At 45.6% G+C, this 22692-nt stretch overlaps 1 protein-coding gene across 1 annotated transcript in view; it reads right to left on the bottom strand.

Annotated features, from left to right (window-relative positions):
• Window positions 1–22156, bottom strand: part of UTP23 (UTP23 small subunit processome component) — a 68672-nt gene extending 46516 nt beyond the window's left edge. Inside the window, exon 1 of the mRNA XM_069220647.1 lies at window positions 21850–22156. Coding sequence (XP_069076748.1) covers window positions 21850–22037 — 188 coding nt within the window. The 5' untranslated portion in view covers window positions 22038–22156. The remainder of the gene's footprint in view (window positions 1–21849) is intronic.
• Window positions 22157–22692: the final 536 nt, after the last annotated feature.

Raw genomic sequence — 22692 nt, 5'->3', positions numbered from 1 at the left:
ATTGTTGTGACCTGACCTGCAAAGAAGTAAGGAAGAGATCACTTTGTGACTAAACCCAGAATCCCTCTTCCTGCAGCTGGAAAATTGTTGAACTTCTGGATGCCCCAAAGGTTTTAAGTGTTATGATTTCACCCCTTGACCAGGAGAGTTGGAGTAGCTAGAGGAGCTACTTGATTCCAAAACTGCTGAAATTGTGGCTGTACCCATACAGTTTTGGACTTGTCACTTGACCCACTGGTCCCTATACCAGGATACACACTGTCTCTGGCTTTGTCCTTGAATGTTCTGTGCCCATTGGTAGGTACCAACATCCCAATTGGTGCACCACCACCAGACTTTCTTGAACATCACTAGAGTCTTTAGAGATATAAACTTCACGATACTTTCTGTACCATTTAAGAGGGCACTAAAGTGCCTTAGAAACTTGACACAGTAATACCATCCATTAACTACACTGGTGGCTAGTGGACCTCCAATACACTGATTTTGCCTGGGCACCGGAAAAAGCAGACTTTGTCTCCATGCCCCTAGAAGAGACTATTTTTGCTTGCTAGATTTGGGTGGGCAAGTCATTGAAGCCTATTACATGTCCCACCAGTAAAAAACTACAACTACAAGCCTTGAAAGTTGAAGGCTTAACTACAAATGTTTAGTACTGACTGGAGTGGTACCCATATTGAAAGGCATTATTGTGTTGATGGAGCGGAGCTCTTATAATCAAAATTAACATGAAATGTTTATGAATTGATGCATAATAATGCTGCATAGAAAATATATTAATGTGTTTTACTAAACATGAGACTGAAATGTGCCCACGGGGAGTGGCCACCAATATATGGGGGGACTAATAAAATTGACTAAAATGAGTTATTAATGCATTAATGTATGATTTTGTATTAGTATTAAGAGCTATATGTTAAGACTTTGCTAATTAATTCATTAGGCCTTAGTTAGCATGAGTCGGGGCTTAGCTGCCAGGTTTCATATTAAATGTGTTTTTCTAACATGCAGTGTGCTGATTTGCTGAAGGACATGTATTTTTCCAGAAGCTAGAAGATGAGTGTAACTGTAGTAGATCCGTTCTCATGAAATTTGACTTGCTAAAGGACACATTTTTGCTAAATGCAACAATGTAGACTTGTTACAGGTACAAAGTCGCCTAAACCAGTATAGACAATGGACCTACTGACTGGGGATGCGAGAGGACCACGAGAAGATGAAATCATACCGGACATTCTACCCGGTGGAGACGTCAATCACCAGAACCAATAAACTACGTGAGAACTGTTATGAGGTGACAATTTTGATGATACCACTGGAAACCTACTGGATGGAGATAGTGGGGTGCCAACCCTACCTAATTAGAAATTAGGGGACTGTACAACAGAAAAGGGATAAAAACCTTTGACACGAGGAGCCATTAGGAGATGCCACTGCAAACTTTTGCTATGACCCAGACACTTTGTCACTCTGCATAGAGACTTTGTGGTTTGACTCTTCAAACCATCCTCACCCTTATCTTGCCCGTTCTATACTTCTCCTCCTTATGAGGAAAGTGTCCCTACTTATCCTGTCCTGCTGAACTTTGCTGTGTTCCCTGGCTGATGGTGAATCAACTTATGTCCTGAGGACGAAGACTGACTCTGTATGCTGGCCCATTACGGAAGGTAACTATATGATGATGAAATTGTAATTGTCTGTTTGCCTTTCCTTTCTAGGTACAAACTGCTTCTTTTGACAAAGACCATAGAAAGATGTTTTCTAAATTCGTGTTGCTAAATTGTTTTGCATGAAGCCCAACATGCCAATGCTAATTCGAGGTTAGTTAAGGGGTTCACTAAAACGGATGCAAACAGACAAATGACTGAATCCATGCTTTGTTGAATAATGCGCTAATGTTACTCTGCTAAGGTTAACCTATGTTGATGTTGTGTTATGTTCTAACGTTCGTGATCTTTGCTTTGATGAAAACTTATTCGAGTTGCAATATTATGACAATGCTGATGTATTTCATGGTTTTGAGACTAATAAACGTACTCGTAGAATTGTAATCAATAGGGAATAAACATCATAAATTGTACTAAACTGGTGTGGTTATTCAAGACTGAAAGGTCATGGTGGTTTCAGAGTCTTGTTAATGTTATTGATTAAACTAATTGGTTTGTCATGATGACTATTGATGACGTTATTGACATATTGATTGACATGTTGATTAGTTATCTCGTCTTAAGGTGTCTTCAATCAGGGTCACAAGATTCATCGGCCTAAAACAAGTCCCAGAGTGAGTAAATTATTTAGATTGGGACGTGTTACCAGTTTTGGTAGCAGAGTGACGGTTTCACCCTTTGGGGGCCTTAGGACGAAGGACCATTGTTTAAAAGTGTTTTTCGAAATAATGCAAATTGGAGGCATGATGTGTCTTTAAGTTCCAAATTACTTTCCCGGAATCTCTGAGCTTGCCTAAGTGAGTTGGGTATGTTCTCGGCGTTCTAGCATGTGTGGTGTAGAATTTGCGCTTGCTCAGCTCATGCATATCGCAGGTGATTTGTGAAGTTTGTGTGAATTTAGGCCAGGTAATGTTTCAGTAGGAATGGGCGTACTCCGCAGTATGAGAGTAGGGAAGTCGGCGAACTCCATGTGATTGTGGCTCTTTGTGCTCAAAAATTGTCCAAGTGGTGGTTGGTGATGTACGGACCCGTCGTGGTCTAAGACTCCGGAGTATATTGATAAGTGTATGAGACACTTGGTTTATGTTGTAATTTGTGCGGTTTAATAGGTCAATCAGGCGTGGTTGATGAGTCAAGTTTGATTTACGGGTCGAATTCTGCTTGCGAGTGCGGGAGCTGAGAAGGAGAGAATAGCGGCTGAGGCTTCAAGTGAAATCTCTGTAAAGTTCTGAAGCGATTGCGTTACCCTTCCTGTAGAAAACCGGCAAATTTGAGTTTATTGTTGAGGTGCTCGCAATATATTTCATTTGTTTCTGTGTGAGGAGGACAAGCCGCAAGACTGTCAGCCGCAGTGGGTGTGACGTCATTGGAGCAGCGCTGGGATAGGTCAGTTGCCGAGAGGGGACGCGCACGGATTGGCAGCCGTCCGTGAGAGGCAATTGGTTGAGAAAGTAGGTGAAGAGTGTTCTGGGAATTAAAGTGACTTCCTGATTAGATTTTAAACAAAATAAAAGACGTAAAAATTAAGTTTTTCAAGGCTCTAAAGAGTGCTTTGAGGGGAGATACATACATTACAGTGAGTGTAGGGGAGCCTACACCGCCAGAGGATACTCCAGCTTATACCGTAATGGAGGAGAAGGGAGTCGCGCCATGTCTTTGGTTAAAACAGTGGTGCAAACTGACAGAAAAAGATGGATGTTTAGCGTTTCTGGAATACGGAACGTTTAATATAAGGATTTTGGAAAATTTGCAGAGGGTGCTAAGTGAGCAACAACCGCCGAGACCAGCTCAGTATGAGGCATTATCGGTCTGGGATTTAATGGCCATACAACATAAGCAGCAGAAATTTGTGAGGAGAATGAAGAGAGCAGAAAAGACTCTAGCGGAGGCTAGATGGGATAACGAGACTAAGATGTGGAGAAGGGGAATAGTAGATGGAGTTAGGATGTTTCCGGCAATAACACAAGAAGACGAGACACAGGGAAAGAAGGCCACTTGTAAGACAGACAAGGGCTCTAGTAAGACAAAGGAGACTCCGAGGTCTTGAGCAGATGCAGATGATTCAGACAATGAGAAGTTTCTTAATCAGTTGTTACATGACCACCCACCACCATATGCCATAAATGATAATGGACAGAGTACTAGTGCGGGTCCTGAAGATCCGACACAAAATAAGGGAATCACGAATACAGTACAGACAAGTGATACAGTTTCGATACAGAATAGTGTCAGTGTACCCACTGCACCAGACATGCAGATACAGTTGCAGCCGCCACAAATTCAGAGGCTCTATCCTGATGTCCCAGTATTAGAGACTACTACGAGTTTGATGGTGTCGCCTGATCCAGTATACACAAGAGCAAAGTTAGTGCAGATTGAGCCAACTCCACAACTGCTGCCTCAGCCACAGCAGCAGGTGGTTCCGAGTTACACTTCTGTCACAGGACCGCAGTCAGTAGCTACAGCACCCATGATGAATCAAGCTGTGGGAGTTAATGCTCCACAGGGTTGGGGAATTGGACAGTCACCAGCTGCTATATCATTGCCAATTACTGTTGGTCCTCCAGTACTGATGTATGTGCAAGCTAAGCCTAGCGTATGTGACCAGGAAATAATGACCCCAGAGGAGATAAGAGGAGGGTTCACAGGAAACTTGCAAGGAATGACATAGGGAGGACAGTCAGCCGAAAGGTCTAGATCCTGGTTGGATTTCAGTCCGATTGGAGACAATGAGGCAAGCAGGATTGGGTACACTAACCCCACAGGTGATGAGTGCAAATACGTCACAGACATCAGTGATGCAGTCTGGAAATGTTTTGTTGCAAGGCTTGACAGCGCAACAATTGAATGAATGGTTAGACAAGCTCAACACTCCGCAGACTACTACAGTGACCGCAGAGAGATCAGAAAGAGAGGAATACCTGAATTTTGTGAGGTTGGGTGTGGAAGCCACAGAATTAGTAGAAGGGACAATGGGGGTGAACAGATTAAAGTCATACACGGAAGCAGAATTGAGATATCTGTGCCCCAAAATAACCAAAGAAGTGAGCATGGTGCATCAGAGGTTGGCAAACCTAGCGGACAAATATGGCATAGACTTAGACAATACTAAGCATTTGAAGAGGAGCTATACGTTAGACTTTGAACCTAAAGATTTCGATCACATGAGATCCACTGGAATGAAGGCACATCTTAAAGAGATATTGCAGAGTGCTCAAATTTGGGGAGCATTAGAGAAGTGGGAAGGCAGATGGACAAAGAAGAGAGAGAAAGAGAAAGGTGACTGCCCAGAACCTAAGCAGGCGAAAGCTGCACCAGACACGGGGACAATAAAAATGTTACCAATGAGAGAAACAGCTGGAGGGGTTCTAGTCCATGTACTGTGGTCTAGAGGTGACATCCTGTCATTCACAAATGACTATCCCAGGTTGAGGGAGAAGCCAAAAGAGTGGTACCAGCAGACGGACAGGTTTGTGAAGCTTGCGAAATGTCTTTGGGAAGACTTGAACACACTGTTTGAGATTATAGTCACAGCTGACCTATGGCTTGAGTGCAAGAGGGGTGTGGATTAGCCAACAGAGGAGCTGGCAAGGGACAAGGTTACTGGAGCACCGTCTTCTGAAGTGATGCGGTGTTATCACAAGGTGATTGAGTTTCTGAAGCAGAAAGTGTTGCCGAAAGTTACTGAATGGCAGAAAATTGACCGAACGTCACAAGAGGGCAAAGAGTCGATACATGCTTACTATGAGAGGTTGCTGAAGGCATTCAAACACTAAAGTGGCACTGAGGTCATAGAGCCGGAAGATATGAATCACCTTGTGTTCAGGTTTGTTGAAGGGCTGAGACCAGAGATTAGCCAGATGATTAAGAATCATTTGATCTGTTGGCAAGCGAAGCCGATTGATGAAGTGTTGAAGTATGCGAAATACTGTAGCAAGGAGATTGAATTGAAGCAGAGAAAGCTGAAAGAAAAGGTGAAGGGGATGCAAATTAAAGCAGCTCAAGCAGGGATGCAGGGAAATGGAGTGCAGCAAGTGGTACATCAGCAGCCTCAAGGGAACGGGATGTTCCAACTGCAAAGAAGAGGCAGAGGTCGGGGAGGTTTTGTGAACCGTGGTCCAGATTTGAATACTGTTGTGGTTCAAAATGATGTGGAAGGGATGAAAAAGGTGTCACCATGTCACGCGTGCGGGGGCGTGGGACACTGGAAGCGGGAGTGCCCAATGATGGTGCAGGATGGTGTTGTTCAACAAAGCAATGAGGTCGGTACATTTCAAAATGTGAGGGGTCCAAGAATGAGGGGTCAAAATCAAGGGGAAGCTTCCAGAACAACATGGTGCAGATGCAGGGTCTACAGCCTATGCAGCAAATGCCACGTGTCCAACCAGCACAGATGCAGCAGGTACAACGGCAGATTCCAATGGTACCTAGACAGCAAATGCAGATACCACTAGCTCCAATGGGACAGCAACAGGTGATGCTTCCTCAACAGGTCAAACAATGAGTCAAAATGATACAGTACAGCAGTTCCCATTGCGTGGTGAGGATGGAATAAACTATGAATGGTCGGATGATTGTTCAGATAGTGAAGAGTGTAGGCTTGCAGCTACCCAATTAGAAATTAGGGGACTGTACAACAGAAAAGGGATAAAAACCTTTGACACAAGGAACCATTAGGAGATGCCATTGCGAACTTTTGCTATCACCCAGACACTTTGTCACTCTGCATAGAGACTTTGTGGTTTGACTCTTCAAACCATCCTCACCCTTATCTTGCCTGTTCTATATTTCTCCTCATTATGAGGGAAGTGTCCCTACTTACCCCGTCCAGCTGAATTTTGCTGTGTTCCCTGGCTGATGGCGAATCAACTTATGTCCTGAGGACGAAGACTAACTCTGTATGCTGGCCCATTACGGAGGGTAACTATATGATGATGAAATTGTAATTGTCTGTTTGCCTTTCCTTTCTAGGTACCAACTGCTTCTTTTGACAGAGACCATAGATAGATGTTTTCTAAATTCGTGTTGCTAAATTGTTTTGCATGAAGCCCAACATGCCAATGCTAATTAGAGGTTAGTTAAGGGGTTTACTAAAACGGACACAAACGGACAAATCACTGAATCCATGCTTTTTTGAATAATGCGATAATGTTACTCTGCTAAGGTTAACCTATGTTGACGTTGTGTTATGTTCTAATGTTCGTGATCTTTGCTTTGATGAAATCTTATTCGAGTTGCCATATTATGACAATGCTGATGTATTTCATGGTTTTGAGACTAATAAACTTACTCATAGAATTGTAATCAATAGGGAATAAACATCATAAATTGTACTAAATTGGTGTGGTTATTCATGACTGAAAGGTCATGGTGGTTTCAGAGTCTTATTAATGTTATTGATTAAACTAATTGGTTTGTCATGGTGACTATTGATGACGTTATTGACTTATTGATTGACATGTTGATTAGTTATCTCGTCTTAAGGTGTCTTCAATCAGGGTCAAAAGATTCATCGGCCTAAAACAAGTCCCAGAATGAGTACATTATTTAGATTGGGACGAGCTGTCAGTGTTAAGTGTCTAAACCCACATGCCCGCTTCTATCTCAAGTGAGTCAAGCGATACAAGGGAGTAGTACTTAGTCATTCGATTTGGGTTCAAAAGTACTGCGGCCCCAGAACACCAATGATAAACGACCTCACATCACAAATGAAGCAAAATAAACTTTGACTGCACCCACAAAAACATTCTCATGGCCCTCTTACGATCTCAAAGGTTGGCTGGTGCGGCGGTCTGGTTCCAGCGTCAACACCCTGATTTCTTAACCAATTGCCATAGTTTTACATCCCTGCCTGGGTTACAGCAATACCTACCCCGTTTGGACACCTTCCGGCCATGTTAAAACCGTCTGTTTGTGACCAAACATCCTGCATTTGATGGAGAAGGGAGAAGAGGAGCCAATCATCGACATATGAAAGACAGTTTAGTTATATCTTAGATATGAGGTTCTACTTTCATTGGTATAAATGTAAACGTATGATTCTTTCACCAATAGCAACGTGGGAGGAAATACTAGGGAATTTTAACTTAACCAGACGGCACCGAGAGAAGAGCTCACTTTTTTCCTAAAATCTTTACTGAGAAGTGCCATTTCTATTTTTCCCGTTCCGGAGACATTTCTATCTTGAACTTTATTGCAGAGTCTCAATGCCTTTGCTGACCGAACAGATGTCCAATTGGCGAAGACTATCGCAGTTTACTGAGCCATACTGATGCAAGGTATAAGACTATGTTATTGATATCGATGATATTTGCTTTTGTCTTTAGGTACCAACTGCTAATTTGATAGAGCGATAGTTAGATGTTTTCCAGATCTGTGTTGACTAAATTGTTTTGCATGAAGCCCAAACATGCTATTCTAATCGTAAGGTAAATAGGAGACTCACAGAAGATGCTTGCTAATTATTAACAACAGTTGATGTCTTTTCTTTGCTGAACCTAAATGTATGCTATTTCTATTGCACAGTTATTTTGCTATTGATTTGTACTGTAACTCTAGAATGTCTAGTGATCCATGTATTGATTAAATTGAGATTCTTTAGAAGGTTTGGTTAACCGATATTGTTCCTGTAAGTTTATCATCTGGCTTTGAGACTAAGTTAGGTGATGTAGGAAAGTACCATCTTGCCTGGCATGTTACCCCCATTTTTCACTGTATATATGTTGTTTTAGTTGTATGTGTCACTGGGACCCTGGTAACCCAGGGCCCCAGTGCTCATAAGTGTGCCTGAATGTGTTACCTGTGTAGTGACTAACTGTCTCACTGAGGCTCTGCTAATCAGAACCTCAGTGGTTATGCTCTCTCATTTCTTTCCAAATTGTCACTAACAGGCTAGTGACCATTTTTACCAATTTACATTGGCTTACTGGAACACCCTTATAATTCCCTAGTATATGGTACTGAGGTACCCAGGGTATTGGGGTTCCAGGAGATCCCTATGGGCTGCAGCATTCCTTTTGCCACCCATAGGGAGCTCTGACAATTCTTACACAGGCCTGCCACTGCAGCCTGAGTGAAATAACGTCCACGTTATTTCACAGCCATTTTACACTGCACTTAAGTAACTTATAAGTCACCTATATGTCTAACCTTTACCTGGTAAAGGTTAGGTGCAAAGTTACTTAGTGTGAGGGCACCCTGGCACTAGCCAAGGTGCCCCCACATTGTTCAGAGCCAATTCCCTGAACTTTGTGAGTGCGGGGACACCATTACACGCGTGCACTACATATAGTTCACTACCTATATGTAGCTTCACAATGGTAACTCCGAATATGGCCATGTAACATGTCTATGATCATGGAATTGCCCCCTCTATGCCATCCTGGCATAGTTGGCACAATCCCATGATCCCAGTGGTCTGTAGCACAGACCCTGGTACTGCCAAACTGCCCTTCCTGGGGTTTCACTGCAGCTGCTGCTGCTGCCAACCCCTCAGACAGGCATCTGCCCTCCTGGGGTCCAGCCAGGCCTGGCCCAGGATGGCAGAACAAAGAACTTCCTCTGAGAGAGGATGCGACACCCTCTCCCTTTGGAAAATGGTGTGAAGGCAGGGGAGGAGTAGCCTCCCCCAGCCTCTGGAAATGCTTTCTTGGGCACAGATGTGCCCAATTCTGCATAAGCCAGTCTACACCGGTTCAGGGACCCCTTAGCCCCTGCTCTGGCGCGAAACTGGACAAAGGAAAGGGGAGTGACCACTCCCCTGACCTGCACCTCCCCTGGGAGGTGTCCAGAGCTCCTCCAGTGTGCTCCAGACCTCTGCCATCTTGGAAACAGAGGTGCTGCTGGCACACTGGACTGCTCTGAGTGGCCAGTGCCACCAGGTGACGTCAGAGACTCCTGCTGATAGGCTCCTTCAGGTGTTAGTAGCCTATCCTCTCTCCTAGGTAGCCAAACCCTCTTTTCTGGCTATTTAGGGTCTCTGTCTCTGGGTAAACTTTAGATAACGAATGCAAGAGCTCATCCGAGTTCCTCTGCATCTCCCTCTTCACCTTCTGATAAGGAATCGACTGCTGACCGCGCTGGAAGCCTGCAAACCTGCAACATAGTAGCAAAGACGACTACTGCAACTCTGTAACGCTGATCCTGCCGCCTTCTCGACTGTTTTCCTGCTTGTGCATGCTGTGGGGGTAGCCTGCCTCCTCTCTGCACCAGAAGCTCCGAAGAAATCTCCCGTGGGTCGACGGAATCTTCCCCTTGCAACCGCAGGCACCAAAAAGCTGCATCACAGGTCCCTTGGGTCTCCTCTCAGCACGACGAGCGAGGTCCCTCGAATCCAGCGACTCTGTCCAAGTGACCCCCACAGTCCAGTGACTCTTCAGCCCAAGTTTGGTGGAGGTAAGTCCTTGCCTCACCTCGCTGGGCTGCATTGCTGGGAACCGCGACTTTGCAGCTACTCCGGCCCCTGTGCACTTCCGGCGGAAATCCTTTGTGCACAGCCAAGCCTGGGTCCACGGCACTCTAACCTGCATTGCACGACTTTCTAAGTTGGTCTCTGGCGACGTGGGACTCCTTTGTGCAACTTCGGTGAGCACCGTTTCACGCATCCTCGTAGTGCCTGTTTCTGGCACTTCTCCGGGTGCTACCTGCTTCAGTGAGGGCTCTTTGTCTTGTTCGACGTCCCCTCTCTCTTCAGGTCCAATTTGCGACCTCCTGGTCCCTCCTGGGCCCCAGCAGCGTCCAAAAACGCCAAACGCACGATTTGCAGCTAGCAAGGCTTGTTGGCGTTCTTTCGGCGGGAAAACACTTCTGCACGACTCTCCACGGCGAGAGGGATCCGTCCACCAAAGGGGAAGTCTCTAGCCCTTTTCGTTCCTGCAGAAACCTCAGCTTCTTCTGTCCAGTAGAAGCTTCTTTGCACCCGCAGCTGGCATTTCCTGGGCATCTGCCCATCTCCGACTTGCTTGTGACTTTTGGACTTGGTCCCCTTGTTCCACAGGTACCCTAGATTGGAAATCCACAGTTGTTGCATTGCTGGTTTGTGCCTTTCCTGCATTATTCCTCTAACACGACTTCTTTGTCCTTAGGGGAACTTTAGTGCACTTTGCACTCACTTTTCAGGGTCTTGGGGAGGGTTATTTTTCTAACTCTCACTATTTTCTAATAGTCCCAGCGACCCTCTACAAGGTCACATAGGTTTGGGGTCCATTTGTGGTTCGCATTCCACTTTTGGAGTATATGGTTTGTGTTGCCCCTATCCCTATGTTTCCCCATTGCATCCTATTGTAACTATACATTGTTTGCACTGTTTTCTAAGACTATACTGCATATTTTTGCTATTGTGTATATATATCTTGTGTATATTTCCTATCCTCTCACTGAGGGTACACTCTGAGATACTTTGGCATATTGTCATAAAAATAAAGTACCTTTATTTTTAGTATAACTGTGTATTGTGTTTTCTTATGATATTGTGCATATGACACTAAGTGGTACTGTAGTAGCTTCACACGTTTCCTAGTTCAGCCTAAGCTGCTCTGCTAAGCTACCATTATCTATCAGCCTAAGCTGCTAGACACCCTATACACTAATAAGGGATAACTGGGCCTGGTGCAAGTACCCCTTGGTACTCACTAAAAGCCAGTCCAGCCTCCTACATTGGTTGTGCAGTGGTGGGATAAGTGCTTGAGACTACTTACCACTCTTGTCATTGTACTTTTCATAAGAGAAAAATATACAAAACAAGGTCAGTGTACAGGGAGTGCAGAATTATTAGGCAAATGAGTATTTTGACCACATCATCCTCTTTATGCATGTTGTCTTACTCCAAGCTGTATAGGCTCGAAAGCCTACTACCAATTAAGCATATTAGGTGATGTGCATCTCTGTAATGAGAAGGGGTGTGGTCTAATGACATCAACACCCTATATCAGGTGTGCATAATTATTAGGCAACTTCCTTTCCTTTGGCAAAATGGGTCAAAAGAAGGACTTGACAGGCTCAGAAAAGTCAAAAATAGTGAGATATCTTGCAGAGGGATGCAGCACTCTTAAAATTGCAAAGCTTCTGAAGCGTGATCATCGAACAATCAAGCGTTTCATTCAAAATACTCAACAGGGTCGCAAGAAGCGTGTGGAAAAACCAAGGCGCAAAATAACTGCCCATGAACTGAGAAAAGTCAAGCGTGCAGCTGCCACGATGCCACTTGCCACCAGTTTGGCCATATTTCAGAGCTGCAACATCACTGGAGTGCCCAAAAGCACAAGGTGTGCAATACTCAGAGACCTGGCCAAGGTAAGAAAGGCTGAAAGACGACCACCACTGAACAAGACACACAAGCTGAAACGTCAAGACTGGGTCAAGAAATATCTCAAGACTGATTTTTCTAAGATTTTATGGACTGATGAAATGAGAGTGAGTCTTGATGGGCCAGATGGATGGGCCCGTGGCTGGATTGGTAAAGGGCAGAGAGCTCCAGTCCGACTCAGACGCCAGCAAGGTGGAGGTGGAGTACTGGTTTGGGCTGGTATCATCAAAGATCAGCTTGTGGGGCCTTTTCGGGTTGAGGATGGAGTCAAGCTCAACTCCCAGTCCTACTGCCAGTTCCTGGAAGACACCTTCTTCAAGCAGTGGTACAGGAAGAAGTCTGCATCCTTCAAGAAAAACATGATTTTCATGCAGGGCAATGCTTCATCACACGCGTCCAAGTACTCCACAGCGTGGCTGGCAAGAAAGGGTATAAAAGAAGGAAATCTAATGACATGGCCTCCTTGTTCACCTGATCTGAACCCCATTGAGAACCTGTGGTCCATCATCAAATGTGAGATTTACAAGGAGGGAAAACAGTACACCTCTCTGAACAGTGTCTGGGAGGCTGTGGTTGCTGCTGCACGCATTGTTGATGGTGAACAGATCAAAACACTGACAGAATCCATGGATGGCAGGCTTTTGAGTGTCCTTGCAAAGAAAGGTGGCTATATTGGTCACTGATTTGTTTTTGTTTTGTTGTTGAATGTCAGAAATGTATATTTGTGAATGTTGAGATGTTATATTGGTTTCACTGGTAATAATAAATAATTGAAATGGGTATATATTTTTTTTTTGTTAAGTTGCCTAATAATTATGCACAGTAATAGTCACCTGCACACACAGATATCCCCCTAACATAGCTAAAACTAAAAACAAACTAAAAACTACTTCCAAAAATATTCAGCTTTGATATTAATGAGTTTTTTGGGTTCATTGAGAACATGGTTGTTGTTCAATAATAAAATTAATCCTCAAAAATACAACTTGCCTAATAATTCTGCACTCCCTGTATATACACATAGCCAAAAAGTTTTGCATTTCCTCTTTTCAATCTTTTCTAAGTGCTGAAAAGTACTTCTAAACTTTCAAAAAGTTCTTAAAAGTTTAAAAAGTTTTTTTCTGTCTTTCCAAAAAGTTCTGAAAACTTTTTTCTCTTTTTCTATCACTTTAACTCTCTCTAAAAATGTCTGGCACAGGCCAAAATGGTGATCTGTCCAAACTTGCATATGACAACCTTAGCTGGAAAAGAGCAAGGAGTCTCTGTATAGAGAGAGGTTTGAGTGTAGGGAAAAATCCTTCCTTGGAACTGTTACTTAACATGCTTAGAGAACAGGATAAGGCCATAGGTGCCTCATCTGTTGAAAAAGTACCTAATAGTTCCCAATCTGATTCAGGGACTCCCCCAGGAAAAGATTCAGGAAAGAAACTCCCTAGCCTGCCCGTTACTAGACAGTCTAGCATAGTTGGGAATGATGATGAGCCACACCATACAAATAGTGTTGTCTCACATCATAGCAAAAGCATTTATTCTCACCATACTGGTAGTAATGTTTCTGTTAACCAAGCTGTTAGGGTGGCTTCTGTAAGGGACAGGTCTCCTTCTGTTCATTCCCATCATACCTCTGTATCTAGGAATGTCCCTCCCACCAACCCTGATGACAGAATGTTAGAGAGGGAACTCAATAAGTTGAGGGTGGAACAAACCAGACTGAAGCTTAAAAAGCAACAGCTGGATTTGGATAGACCGTCTTTTGAATTAGAGAAGGAAAGACAGAAGTTGGGTTTAGATACCCATGGTGGCAGCAGCAGTATTCCCCATAGTCATCCTGCAAAAGAGCATGATTCCAGGAATCTGCACAAGATAGTTCCCCCTTATAAGGAGGGGGATGACATTAACAAGTGGTTTGCTGCACTTGAGAGGGCCTGTGTTGTACAGGATGTCCCTCAAAGGCAGTGGGCTGCTATCCTATGGCTATCATTTAGTGGAAAAGGTAGGGATAGGCTCCTTACTGTGAAAGAAAATGATGCTAATAATTTCCAAGTTCTTAAGAATGCACTCCTGGATGGTTATGGCTTAACCACTGAACAGTACAGGATAAAGTTCAGAGAGACCAAAAAGGAGTCTTCACAAGACTGGGTTGATTTCATTGACCATTCAGTGAAGGCCTTGGAGGGGTGGTTACATGGCAGTAAAGTTACTGATTATGACAGCCTGTATAACTTGATCCTGAGAGAGCATATTCTTAATAATTGTGTGTCTGATTTGTTGCACCAGTACTTGGTGGACTCTGATCTGACCTCTCCCCAAGAATTGGGAAAGAAGGCAGACAAATGTGTCAGAACAAGAGTGAACAGAAAAGTTCATACAGGGGGTGACAAAGATGGCAACAAAAAGAAGGATGGTAAGTCTTCTGACAAGGGTGGGGACAAATCTAAAAATGAGTCTTCATCAGGCCCACAAAAAAACTCTGGTGGGGGTGGTGGGTCCAAATCCTCCTTTAATCAGAACAAGGAAAAGAAACCATGGTGCTATTTATGTAAAATAAAAGGCCATTGGACAACAGATCCCAGTTGTCCAAAGAAAGGCACCACAGCTCCAACCACTACAACCCCTACTGCTACACCTAGTGTCCCTAATAATAGCAGTGGTGGTGGGAGCAAACCTACTAATAGCCAATCCAAGGGAGTAGCTGGGCTCACTTTTGGTAATTTAGTTGGGGTTGGTCTGATTAGGGAGACCACAGAGGCTACTTTAGTCTCTGAAGGGGCTATTGATTTAGCCACTTTGGTTGCTTGCCCCCATAACTTGGAGAAGTACAAGCAACTAACCCTAATAAATGGTGTTGAGGTCCAGGCCTACAGGGACACAGGTGCCAGTGTCACAATGGTGATTGAGAAACTGGTGCACCCTGAACAACACATACTTGGACACCAGTACCAAGTAACCGATGCTCACAACATAACACAAAGCCACCCCATGGCTGTTGTAAATCTCAACTGGGGGGGGGGGTAACTGGTCCAAAGAAAGTTGTGGTAGCTTCAGATTTACCTGTAGACTGTCTATTAGGGAATGATTTGGAGACATCAGCTTGGTCAGATGTGGAGTTGGGGGCCCATGCAGCAATGCTGGGCATCCCAGGGCATATTTTTGCTTTGACAAGGGCTCAGGCCAAAAAGCAAAAAGGACAGGGAAGCTTGGATCCTGGAACAATGGACCAAGTGCTCCCTAAAGCTAGGGCTAGTAGAAGCAAACCACTTCCTACTACCCCTCCCTCTACAGTGGATTCTACTTCTGAGGAAGAAGAATTCCCTCCCTGTGCAGAACCTACACCAGAGGAGCTGGAAGCAGACACTGCTGAGCTTTTGGGTGAAGGGGGGCCTGCCAGAGAGGAGCTGAGTGTGGCACAGCAAACCTGTCCCACATTAGAGGGTCTCAGACAGCAAGCTGTCAAACAGGCTAATGGAGATGTCAGTGACTCTCACAGAGTTTACTGGGAGGACAACCTCTTGTACACTGAGCATAGGGATCCTAAACCTGGAGCTGCCAGGAGATTAGTGATTCCTCAGGAGTACAGAAAGTTCCTCCTAACACTGGCACATGACATTCCCTTAGCTGGGCATCTAGGACAAATGAAAACTTGGGACAGGCTTGTTCCCCTGTTTCATTGGCCTAGGATGTCTGAGGACACAAAATAATTTTGTAAGTCCTGTGAAACCTGTCAAGCCAGTGGCAAGACAGGTGGCACCCCAAAGGCACCCCTTATCCCACTGCCTGTGGTTGGGGTTCCCTTTGAAAGGGTAGGGGTTGACATAGTTGGCCCCCTTGACCCTCCTACTGCTTCAGGCAATAGGTTTATCTTAGTGGTAGTGGACCATGCCACAAGATATCCTGAAGCTATTCCTTTAAGGACCACTACAGAACCTGCAGTGGCAAAGGCCCTCCTGGGAATATTTTCCAGGGTGGGCTTCCCAAAGGAAGTAGTATCAGACAGAGGAAGCAATTTCATGTCTGCATACTTAAAGGCCATGTGGAAGGAGTGTGGTGTAACGTACAAGTTCACAACACCCTATCATCCACAAACAAATGGACTGGTGGAGAGATTTAATAAAACTCTCAAAGGCATGATTATGGGTCTCCCTGAAAAACTCCGCAGGAGATGGGATATCCTTCTACCATGCCTCCTTTTTGCCTACAGGGAGGTACCCCAGAAAGGAGTGGGCTTCAGCCCCTTTGAACTTCTTTTTGGACACCCTGTTAGGGGTCCACTCACACTTGTAAAGGAGGGTTGGGAACAACCTTTAAAAGCTCCTAAGCAGGATATTGTGGACTATGTACTTGGCCTCAGATCAAGGATGGCTGAGTACATGAAAAAGGCCAGTAAAAACCTTCAGGCCAGCCAAGAGCTCCAGAAGCAATGGCATGATCAGAAGGCTGTTTTGGTTCAGTACCAACCAGGGCAGAAAGTGTGGGTCTTGGAGCCTGTGGCCCCAAGAGCACTCCAAGATAAATGGAGTGGACCCCACACAATTGTTGAAAAGAAGGGTGAAGTCACCTACTTGGTTGACTTAGGCACTGCCAGGAGTCCCCTTAGGGTGCTCCATGTCAACCGCCTGAAACCCTACTATGACAGGGCTGATCTCACCCTGCTCATGGCAACTGATGAGGGACAGGAAGAAGACAGTGATCCTCTACCTGATCTCTTCTCTTCCACAGAACAAGATGCTCTTGTGGAAGGTGTAGTTTTGGCAGATTGTCTTACTGCTGAGCAGAAAGACCATTGCATAAATCTCCTAGGACAATTTTCAGAACTCTTCTCTACTGTGCCAGGCACCACTTCTTGGTGTGAGCACACTATAGATACTGGAGACAGTTTACCTGTCAAAAGTAAGATCTATAGGCAGCCTGACCATGTCAGGGACTGCATAAAGCAAGAAGTTCAGAAAATGTTGGAACTAGGAGTGGTTGAGCACTCTGACAGTCCATGGGCTTCTCCTGTGGTACTGGTACCAAAACCCAATTCTAAAGATGGAAAGAAGGAAATGCGGTTTTGTGTAGACTATAGAGGTCTCAACTTGGTAACCAAAACTGATGCTCACCCTATACCCAGGGCAGATGAGCTCATAGATACACTGGCATCTGCCATGTATCTAAGCACTTTTGATTTGACTGCAGGGTATTGGCAGATCAAATTGTCAGAAGATGCTAAACCTAAGACTGCATTTTCTACCATTGGAGGACATTACCAGTTTACTGTAATGCCTTTTGGTTTGAAAAATGCACCTGCCACTTTTCAGAGGTTGGTGAACACAGTCCTGCAAGGGCTGGAAGCTTTCAGTGCAGCATATTTGGACGATATAGCTGTCTTTAGCTCCAGCTGGGATGATCACCTGGTCCACCTATGGAAAGTTTTGGAGGCTCTGCAAAAGGCAGGCCTCACTATCAAGGCTTCAAAGTGCAAGATAGGGCAGGGTAAGGTGGTTTATCTGGGACACCTTGTTGGTGGGGAACAGATTGCACCACTTCAGGGGAAAATCCAAACAATTATTGATTGGGTTCCCCCTACCACTCAGACTCAGGTGAGAGCCTTCCTAGGCCTCACTGGGTATTACAGGAGGTTCATTAAGAACTATGGCTCCATTGCAGCCCCTCTTAATGACCTCACATCCAAGAAAATGCCTAAAAAGGTATTATGGACAGCAAACTGTCAGAAAGCTTTTGAGGAGCTGAAGCAGGCCATGTGCTCTGCACCTGTCCTGAAAAGCCCTTGTTACTCTAAAAAATTCTATGTCCAAACTGATGCATCTGAATTAGTAGGGGCAGTCCTATCACAACTTAATTCTGAGGGCCAGGATCAACCTGTTGCTTTTATTAGTAGAAGGTTGACCCCTAGAGAAAAGCGTTGGTCTGCCATTGAGAGGGAGGCCTTTGCTGTGGTCTGGGCTCTGAAGAAGTTGAGGCCATACCTGTTTGGCACTCACTTCATTGTTCAGACAGACCACAAACCTCTACTTTGGCTAAAACAAATGAAAGGTGAAAATCCTAAATTGTTGAGGTGGTCCATATCCCTACAGGGAATGGACTATACAGTGGAACATAGACCTGGGAGTAGCCACTCCAATGCAGATGGACTCTCCAGATATTTCCACTTAGACAATGAAGACTCATCAGGTCATGGCTAGTCTTATTGTCCTTCGTTTGGGGGGGGGGGGGGGGGTTGTGTAGGAAAGTACCATCTTGCCTGGCATGTTACCCCCATTTTTCACTGTATATATGTTGTTTTAGTTGTATGTGTCACTGGGACCCTGGTAACCCAGGGCCCCAGTGCTCATAAGTGTGCCTGAATGTGTTACCTGTGTAGTGACTAACTGTCTCACTGAGGCTCTGCTAATCAGAACCTCAGTGGTTATGCTCTCTCATTTCTTTCCAAATTGTCACTAACAGGCTAGTGACCATTTTTACCAATTTACATTGGCTTACTGGAACACCCTTATAATTCCCTAGTATATGGTACTGAGGTACCCAGGGTATTGGGGTTCCAGGAGATCCCTATGGGCTGCAGCATTCCTTTTGCCACCCATAGGGAGCTCTGACAATTCTTACACAGGCCTGCCACTGCAGCCTGAGTGAAATAACGTCCACGTTATTTCACAGCCATTTTACACTGCACTTAGGTAACTTATAAGTCACCTATATGTCTAACCTTTACCTGGTAAAGGTTAGGTGCAAAGTTACTTAGTGTGAGGGCACCCTGGCACTAGCCAAGGTGCCCCCACCTTGTTCAGAGCCAATTCCCTTAACTTTGTGAGTGCGGGGACACCATTACACGCGTGCACTACATATAGGTCACTACCTATATGTAGCTTCACAATGGTAACTCCGAATATGGCCATGTAACATGTCTATGATCATGGAATTGCCCCCTCTATGCCATCCTGGCATAGTTGGCACAATCCCATGATCCCAGTGGTCTGTAGCACAGACCCTGGTACTGCCAAACTGCCCTTCCTGGGGTTTCACTGCAGCTGCTGCTGCTGCCGCCAACCCCTCAGACAGGCATCTGCCCTCCTGGGGTCCAGCCAGGCCTGGCCCAGGATGGCAGAACAAAGAACTTCCTCTGAGAGAGGGTGTGACACCCTCTCCCTTTGGAAAATGGTGTGAAGGCAGGGGAGGAGTAGCCTCCCCCAGCCTCTGGAAATGCTTTCTTGGGCACAGATGTGCCCAATTCTGCATAAGCCAGTCTACACCGGTTCAGGGACCCCTTAGCCCCTGCTCTGGCGCGAAACTGGACAAAGGAAAGGGGAGTGACCACTCCCCTGACCTGCACCTCCCCTGGGAGGTGTCCAGAGCTCCTCCAGTGTGTTCCAGACCTCTGCCATCTTGGAAACAGAGGTGCTGCTGGCACACTGGACTGCTCTGAGTGGCCAGTGCCACCAGGTGACGTCAGAGACTCCTGCTGATAGGCTCCTTCAGGTGTTAGTAGCCTATCCTCTCTCCTAGGTAGCCAAACCCTCTTTTCTGGCTATTTAGGGTCTCTGTCTCTGGGGAAACTTTAGATAACGAATGCAAGAGCTCATCCGAGTTCCTCTGCATCTCCCTCTTCACCTTCTGATAAGGAATCGACTGCTGACCGCGCTGGAAGCCTGCAAACCTGCAACATAGTAGCAAAGACGACTACTGCAACTCTGTAACGCTGATCCTGCCGCCTTCTCAACTGTTTTCCTGCTTGTGCATGCTGTGGGGGTAGCCTGCCTCCTCTCTGCACCAGAAGCTCCGAAGAAATCTCCCGTGGGTCGACGGAATCTTCCCCCTGCAACCGCAGGCACCAAAAAGCTGCATCACCGGTCCCTTGGGTCTCCTCTCAGCACGACGAGCGAGGTCCCTCGAATCCAGCGACTCTGTCCAAGTGACCCCCACAGTCCAGTGACTCTTCAGCCCAAGTTTGGTGGAGGTAAGTCCTTGCCTCACCTCGCTGGGCTGCATTGCTGGGAACCGCGACTTTGCAGCTACTCCGGCCCCTGTGCACTTCCGGCGGAAATCCTTTGTGCACAGCCAAGCCTGGGTCCACGGCACTCTAACCTGCATTGCACGACTTTCTAAGTTGGTCTCCGGCGACGTGGGACTCCTTTGTGCAACTTCGGCGAGCACCGTTTCACGCATCCTCGTAGTGCCTGTTTCTGGCACTTCTCCGGGTGCTACCTGCTTCAGTGAGGGCTCTTTGTCTTGTTCGACGTCCCCTCTCTCTTCAGGTCCAATTTGCGACCTCCTGGTCCCTCCTGGGCCCCAGCAGCGTCCAAAAACGCCAAACGCACGATTTGCAGCTAGCAAGGCTTGTTGGAGTTCTTTCGGCGGAAAAACACTTCTGCACGACTCTCCACGGCGAGAGGGATCCGTCCACCAAAGGGGAAGTCTCTAGCCCTTTTCGTTCCTGCAGAAACCTCAGCTTCTTCTGTCCAGTAGAAACTTCTTTGCACCCGCAGCTGGCATTTCCTGGGCATCTGCCCATCTCCGACTTGCTTGTGACTTTTGGACTTGGTCCCCTTGTTCCACAGGTACCCTAGATTGGAAATCCACAGTTGTTGCATTGCTGGTTTGTGTCTTTCCTGCATTATTCCTCTAACACGACTTCTTTGTCCTTAGGGGAACTTTAGTGCACTTTGCACTCACTTTTCAGGGTCTTGGGGAGGGTTATTTTTCTAACTCTCACTATTTTCTAATAGTCCCAGCGACCCTCTACAAGGTCACATAGGTTTGGGGTCCATTCGTGGTTCGCATTCCACTTTTGGAGTATATGGTTTGTGTTGCCCCTATCCCTATGTTTCCCCATTGCATCCTATTGTAACTATACATTGTTTGCACTGTTTTCTAAGACTATACTGCATATTTTTGCTATTGTGTATATATATATCTTGTGTATATTTCCTATCCTCTCACTGAGGGTACACTCTGAGATACTTTGGCATATTGTCATAAAAATAAAGTACCTTTATTTTTAGTATAACTGTGTATTGTGTTTTCTTATGATATTGTGCATATGACACTAAGTGGTACTGTAGTAGCTTCACACGTCTCCTAGTTCAGCCTAAGCTGCTCTGCTAAGCTACCATTATCTATCAGCCTAAGCTGCTAGACACCCTATACACTAATAAGGGATAACTGGGCCTGGTGCAAGGTGCAAGTACCCCTTGGTACTCACTACAAGCCAGTCCAGCCTCCTACAGGTGATAATAGCATTTTTAATATTGGGAAATAACCATTCCCCAAGGGGTCATGGTACATGGAAATTACTGACTCCAAAGATTACTGATTCTATTGATCGATATTGTTATTGATTGGTACTGAAATTGAGGTCGATGGTGGGAAATACACTAAGCGCAGTCAAAAGGTCCATCGAGCCTCTAAGGGGACCTTTTAAATTAAAATAAGAACCAAATAAGCTAAGACGCGCTAACAGTTATGTATGTGGGGGCGAGGGTTTAGCATCCTTTCACCAGCGGCGTTGTCCCGCCCTCTCGAAGAGAAGCGGCAGCAAGAGAACTTGACATGACAGATATCAAACATTTATGTCCCGGCCACTTCACTTTATCGTTCTATAAACTTTTTAGTTTTAAGATTGTTGTCGTACGCCTGTGCCAATATGCAAAGTATTTACTGAACGTACATTTCATTTTTCATTCATGAACATCGCTCAAACGCGGGTGGATATCTTGGTTTAAATGTGTAAAATGTAAAACGTCTCCCGAGCTATGCGTTATTAAACACCTATATCCGTGAATGTTGTCCCTTACGCCCTATACAGACACGCCTCACAGTCACGCTTGCATACCCTCCCACCAATTATACCCCACCTCACTCTTGGCAGCGCAGCCAGCCACTCACCCGGTGGTACAGAGAGTAACCTCGCCCAGTAGGTATTTGGGAAGCTGTTCTTTGATCTGGATCTGGCCACGCAGAGCTGCCTGGCAGAAGGTCCCGTCCAGTAATACTTGGAATGGTTGCCTCAGCCCAAAGTTATGCTTGTAGAAAGACAAGGTCTTCTTAGCGTGCTTTTGCCGCCGAATCTTCATGTTGCTGTCTCCAAATTCTAACTGCGGTTAAAGCACAGAGCCCAAGGCGACACGGCAGTGAAAGCAGCTCAGTGCACGGTTTCCGTAGTAAACACAAAAGCAGGACAACCAATTCTACATGTGCGTGGCGGCCATCTTAGAACGGTTTTATACTTCACATGATGCCAACAGCTGTGCCTTTATGTTGGAGGCTGTGCGGTTATGATGGTTACTTCCCTGTCCTTTAACAGCATCTTAAGTGACTGACGCGGGCAAAGGAAGCGGCAATCACTGAAGATCATAGCACCCTTGCTGAGACCTCTCTTCAGCTCGGCTGGGCTGTTCACCTCACAGGGTTCAGCTCTGCTGTGATTAAAGCCCGACTGTGAATGGGTGCTTATGGGGTTCTATGGACATGTCCTTTGCTGTACAGGCAAAACAAAGATCGATTTGTTGACAATGTCTGTAGAAACCTCAAGGGAATCCATGTCAGTGAAGCATTCTCTATTTACGTTTCAAATGCTGTACAGCCCGTCCTTAGTGTAGCATTTGTTAGCTTCAATGTCACTCTCATTTGCTTTGCTCCCATTTGTCACAGTATGCAGGCGTAATGTCCTCGTCATGTTTTTGGCCATCCCCTGGACCCTGACCAAATACTTGGATCCATCCACTGCTT

Source organism: Pleurodeles waltl, chromosome 2_2, assembly GCF_031143425.1.
Source record: "Pleurodeles waltl isolate 20211129_DDA chromosome 2_2, aPleWal1.hap1.20221129, whole genome shotgun sequence".
In the NCBI taxonomy this organism is placed as follows: Eukaryota; Metazoa; Chordata; class Amphibia; order Caudata; family Salamandridae; genus Pleurodeles; species Pleurodeles waltl.
The sequence above is the reverse complement of the archived record's forward strand: the minus strand, read 5'-3'. Positions and strand labels throughout refer to the sequence as shown.